The following is a 5,035-nucleotide window of genomic DNA, read 5'->3' as shown; positions in this document are numbered from 1 at the left end:
CGGGTATTCGATAACGCCTCAGAGAAGCGCTTTCTCGCCTCGTCATCGAGAATTAATCGTACCTTTGGCAAACCTAAACACGAATTTTTTTGATTTTTGTTTTAGGAGTCCGTGAAACGCTGAGGAAGTCAATTTAGCGTGCTCTAGTGTATCATGTTCGCCCAGAACGTCGCCTTTCCTTTGCCGCCTTTTCCGATCGGCGAAGACGGCGACTTTAGAGTCAAAATGCCTCGCATGGAACGCAGTCTCTCGTCGCCGAGAACAGCCGGCGAACTTCCAGTGGAAATACTCGAGAACATTTTGAGCCACATGTTCGTCCCCGATCTCCTTCTCAACGCTTCATTGACTTGCAAACGATGGAATTCAATTATCTGCAGCGAGAACGTACGCCATGGCTCTAAAATCGGACCCTATCACTTCATTTCCAGCCTTTTTGATTATTTTTCTTCAGTTCATTCCCAGCAAGAAAAGATACTGGAAGATCGTTGCGAATAACGCGTTCAAGAAGGAGATATTAGATTCTCACGTGGCAAAAGAAGTCGTAAATTCGCCTAATTCTGTTGTAAATTTGCCAAGTCATTTACTAATTATATATTCGTCATGCCTACTTCATCGCGAATTTTTCTTTTATTTAGGTTGGTTGAAAATTTTCAGCCGAGTGTGTTGTCGTACTCAGGTACGAACGAAGCGCTTCGGATGTGCCGTCTCTTTGACGTGGCTTGTAACATTCTGACGCAAAAGCTGGCAAGCGATTCTTCAGTGCAATATCGACAGTCTTCATCTTATTCCTCGAATTAATATCGTATTTACCTAAAAGGAATTGAACACGTGGAGTCTAATATTTCTTCTCTTTGCCCTGTCGAGCACCGTTCACGATTGCTGCGAAGTCGTTCGTCAGATCGCGCGTCCTTACGTGTCGAAGGGTCGATTGCTGTACGTATCGTCTGCAGGAGGACTGGACTTCCTGAATTATATGGCTACGTATCTGAAAGAGCTCGAACATCCGTGCTCGTTTTCACCGGGGTAATTAATTCAAATTGTTATCTTGTTTTTAATTTATGAATACGTAACTGACATATAGAATTCACTATCGACTCTACTATGCTTTGTATCAAAGTGAACGAGTCGGACAGTCTCGGAACGAATAACGGTATATTTTCTTATCATGACAAGAGTGGTACGTGCGTATATGTATAGGTTATCACATGGCATCGAGGGCGATACGGGATTTATCATCCCGACGCCCGAGGGAAACCGAGATAACAGCCCGAGGCGAAGCCGAGGGCTGTTATCAAGGTTTCCCGAGGGTGGAGGGATGATAAATCCCGAATCGCCCGAGAAAGCCGTGTGATGACATACTTACATCCCGGTTACTGTAATAAAAGCGCGGTGTTGGGGCTCATTGCTGCGCTGGGTTGCGGTGGCTGGGTGGGTAGCGATGCGGGATTTGAGTGCTGGGTATGCTAAAATGCTGCGCGGGTTCAAATCTAGTTTTTTCCACTTTTTTTCTTTTTTTTCTTTTTTTTCTTTAACGCGCAACACTTAGAACGCGTTGATAGAAGCTGTTCGCGCGGGTGCCAACTGCGAATTCAATGTTCTAATTTGCGAACTACACGGGACCTTTCTCAATGACAGCGGGTGATATGAGAGCCGGGACCTTTCCCATATCACCCGTTGTCATTGACAGCGGGTGATAAAACCCATATCACCCCCGTTGTCACTTGACAACGGGTGATAAAACCCATATCATCCCCGTTGTCACTTGACAACGGGATGATATGGGTTTTATCACCCCGTCGGTCCCTTTACCGCGCCCCCGCAACGGGATGTAAGTCTGTCTTACCTTGTCTAGTTGTACTCAGGCGTTCGTTTTCGTGCACTCAACGAAATCGATTTCTCTGCGGTAGAGTAAGATTGGTTTTCTCCGGGTAAGCCGGTTGCTGCCGCAGCGTACGCGAAGCAGTGCATTCTGATTGTGGATGTACATACACGTGACCGAGGATCCCGAGGCAATGTGTATACGCTTAGACACCCCGAGACCCGACCTATACGAGACTTTTATCGCCTCTGTGTACGATATGTAACTTATGTAAGGGATAGAGCGCTCTAGGTTACTTGAAGACATACATAGCCAATCGACATCTAACACAGAGCTACAAAATTAAGAGCGCGGTGGAGCAAAAACGCACACAAAATAGCAAGACTCGGTTAACTGCATGAACGAAAGAGTTGAAGCATTATTGAGAAAGAAAAGCAATGTGTTAAAAGAAAGTCACTTCCTCAAACTCATTTCGAATTTCCTCTTCCGTCACATTGATTGCACTGCCACAAAAGGAAGGTAAAACAAATACGCCAGCCGTGGCAGAAGGCCGATAGTTGAAAAAGTAAAGTGACTGCTGGAGATGCACCGCAGGAGCTTTACCAATCAAATCTCCTTCAAATTTGTACGCTATAACAGGAAAGCAGTCAGGTAGAGAAAGATGGACAGCCACAGTAAATTCTTTTCCTGCAAACGTTTATTAATTGTAGTTAAATTGTGGAGACAGATGTAAGTGAAGTACCCATTTGATTGAATACGTATTCCTGCACAACAATGTTCTCTGCTGCCTGTGCACCGGGAACAATTGCACTTCGCTCAGAAGAAGCAGTTTCCGGAAGGGAAGGAATGACAAAGTCAGTTGTTTGTGGTGCTTTCTAAGTCACAGTTTACTCTAAACAGCTGACGCTAAAAATCTTACTTTGCAAGCTCTTTCCACGTAATCAATCGCATAAAGAACTTTCTCTCGGTACAAACGCAATACAGCAGTGCCGCTGCATAATGCATGCTTACATAATTCTTCTGAAACTCCGAATTATGCACACTTACTATTTGGCTGTATAGCTTTGATAGTAAGTCAGAGTTCTTTGTCCCACGGAATCATATGTGATATTGAGTAATTCGACTTTATGGCCAGGAGCAGTTTTGTTTGTAATGCCGCTCACTCGGTAGAGATCCGTGGTAAAAGATGGGTGTAGATCGCACGACTGCGCTACTATAAAGACAGCAGCAAGAACTGCAAAAGATACAAAAGCTTTCATGACGTGCAGAATCGCAAACGACTATTTGGCTGTCTGACGTCTCTGATAGAAATAACCGGTTTGACTCTCAACTTGCGCTTATAACGCTAGCATCACGTGACCCAAAGTAACCGCTCGAATAGTCTTTACCCAGTTCTAAACGTAACTGTGCCGGTGATAATGAGCGTACCATGCTTTTTTGATCAGTTTCGAACGTTTGGTCTCTAAAGTTATATGGGGACTTTAGCCTACTCACCTCGTGAATACCTCGTGATGGGCAACGTAAACAATTTTTGCATAATTTCAACGATCCGCTTCAGCAGTAAAGTACAGCGACTAAAAAGTGACTCGTCACTAGAAAAACAATGTTCATTAGTGTGGTAACACTCTTTTCGCCGTTAACCTATAGCTCTGATCTCAGTACGACCAAGAGCACCGTTCTTGCAAAATATACTTGCAGAGCATGCACAGAAGGTCGCTGTATACGTATAATCCTTCTATCGGTCAAATTTGCTAAAGACTGCAAAGAAACAGACGCTCATGTACGAAAGTGCGTAGGAGGCTGGTAAAATATATGCGTGGACCACCACCATGCAGCAGAACAACAAAAACGATGAAGGAACAATCGCAAAAACGCTCAACTGTCAGCGTACAAACCACTAGTCTAGTTAGCCAAAGATAGCAAGAAGGCAGAAGATGGCACTACCTGCAATAAAGGAGATTCTTATTCCAACATCCTGAGCTCCGCCCCCAGTTGGAGTTGGCGAGGAAGACGTCGTCCCAGGCAAACTCAGACATGCTTTAGGTGAACTTTGATAACTAATGCACTGGTTGTCGCTCTCGCTGCAGTAACAGTAATCAAGTCGCGCTCCAATAGGACTATCGTACAGACTCTTCACAGCCGAACTACACTGTACCGGACAGGAGTCTAGAGATGGCAAAGTCCCAGCGCAGCTGTCTCGAAAGCCGGGCAGAGACGCATTGCAAACGGCTTCGGTCGAACACGAATCCAACACGTGATTGCAATTCTCAGGAACGTCGTTGATTATTCCCTTGCAGTAATAGATGAGAAAGGCGCCCTGTCTGTTACACTGACTGTGATCAAAGCAGGCACATCGTATCAGGTTGTGACCGACCGGGTCTCGTTCCAACTCAGCAAAGCTCTCTTTGCACAAGGGCGAGCACGTGGTCGTACGAGCGACGAGCAAGTCGGCGCAGTGCTTCTCGACTTCGGCTATGACTCGCGTACAGTCGTCGTCTTGAGAACAGGCGAGTCGCGTATTGATGCAGTTCTGACTTGGCACGAGACTGGCTATGTTGTGCGTATCGTTCAAGCAGACGCCCTGAAGAATTTCCAATTCGTACTGGTCGGTGAAGCAGCCCGGATCGTCTCGCGCACAGATGCAACCGCGACTCTTCTCCATCCAAAAAGGATTGCACAGGAAGTCAAGGAGACGTTGGCGGCACGGAGACGAGCACTGGCTTCCCGCGCCGCCGCGCAGCTCCGCCTGACACACGTAGTTGTTGTAAAACGCGTTCCGCGCTGCTTTGCAGTCGGAGTCAGTGAGGCAGTCGGTGATGACGTCTTCGCATAGTAACGATGTCGGTTTGGGAGGAGACGACGGAAAAGTGCACTGAGCACCGCTCTTAGGCGCAATTCGAAAACAAGCGTACTCAATGTTCTCATGCTTCGACTTGCAGCTGTAGTCGGCTGCGTCGCATTGGCACAGGAGGAATCGGCTCTCCATTGCCAAGAGGTCGGTCCAAGTCGAATTGCACTCGGCCGGGCAGTCCGGCTGGAGTCCCGCTAGCACGTCGCTACAGTTAGCTGCAAAGTAGCTGTAGAGCACGTTGCATGCTGTGTTATTTAGGCACTGGGCTTTGACGTCGGAGCACCGAGCCGATGCACTGTTGCTCACGGCGATTCCACAACCGAATAGGATAAGTGAGAATATCAGCTTCTTCATGTTCGGCAGAT

The 5,035-nt window shown here is 46.8% G+C and overlaps 2 protein-coding genes and 1 long non-coding RNA gene across 4 annotated transcripts; 1 reads left to right on the top strand and 2 right to left on the bottom strand.

Annotated features, from left to right (window-relative positions):
- Positions 1-1,219, top strand: LOC136193571 (uncharacterized). Of its 2 annotated transcripts, XR_010671382.1 has the most exons (5): positions 1-58; positions 106-384; positions 452-759; positions 818-1,023; positions 1,082-1,219. It is a non-coding gene; the product is annotated as an uncharacterized lncRNA (long non-coding RNA). The 2 variants fall into 2 exon arrangements; XR_010671381.1 differs by having other exon boundaries at positions 452-1,023.
- Positions 1,220-2,105: 886 nt separating this feature from the next.
- Positions 2,106-3,117, bottom strand: LOC136193659 (uncharacterized). The gene is made up of 4 exons (XM_065982593.1): positions 2,867-3,117; positions 2,739-2,811; positions 2,562-2,694; positions 2,106-2,506 (listed from the first exon to the last, which is right to left on the bottom strand). Exons 1-4 carry the CDS (start codon positions 3,076-3,078, stop codon positions 2,262-2,264), a joined length of 663 nt encoding a protein of 220 aa, XP_065838665.1. The 5' UTR covers positions 3,079-3,117; the 3' UTR covers positions 2,106-2,261.
- Positions 3,118-3,303: 186 nt separating this feature from the next.
- LOC136193654 (protein psiI-like) lies at positions 3,304-5,035 on the bottom strand. Its single transcript, XM_065982591.1, has 2 exons — positions 3,764-5,035; positions 3,304-3,411 (listed from the first exon to the last, which is right to left on the bottom strand). The coding sequence occupies exons 1-2, from the start codon at positions 5,022-5,024 to the stop codon at positions 3,374-3,376; spliced, it is 1,299 nt and encodes a 432-aa protein (XP_065838663.1). The 5' UTR covers positions 5,025-5,035; the 3' UTR covers positions 3,304-3,373.

The sequence above is a fragment of the Oscarella lobularis genome, chromosome 12 (assembly GCF_947507565.1).
Source record: "Oscarella lobularis chromosome 12, ooOscLobu1.1, whole genome shotgun sequence".
NCBI lineage: Eukaryota > Metazoa > Porifera > Homoscleromorpha > Homosclerophorida > Oscarellidae > Oscarella > Oscarella lobularis.
Note: the sequence above shows the minus strand (reverse complement) of the source record. Positions and strands in the feature narration are given on the sequence as shown.

What these genes read in the sequence shown, in the direction of transcription:
- LOC136193659 (XM_065982593.1), bottom strand. Translation starts at nt 3,078, where the DNA reads ATGAAAGCTTTTGTATCTTTTGCAGTTCTTGCTGCTGTCTTTATAGTA. An exon ending in CAAAGCTATACAGCCAAATA is followed by an intron (nt 2,812 to 2,866) that starts GTAAGTGTGCAT and finishes TGCATTATGCAG; the next exon opens with CGGCACTGCTGTATTGCGTT. An exon ending in ATACGTATTCAATCAAATGG is followed by an intron (nt 2,507 to 2,561) that starts GTACTTCACTTA and finishes AAACGTTTGCAG; the next exon opens with GAAAAGAATTTACTGTGGCT.
- LOC136193654 (XM_065982591.1), bottom strand. Translation starts at nt 5,024, where the DNA reads ATGAAGAAGCTGATATTCTCACTTATCCTATTCGGTTGTGGAATCGCC. An exon ending in AAGAATCTCCTTTATTGCAG is followed by an intron (nt 3,412 to 3,763) that starts GTAGTGCCATCT and finishes TTGTTTTTCTAG; the next exon opens with TGACGAGTCACTTTTTAGTC.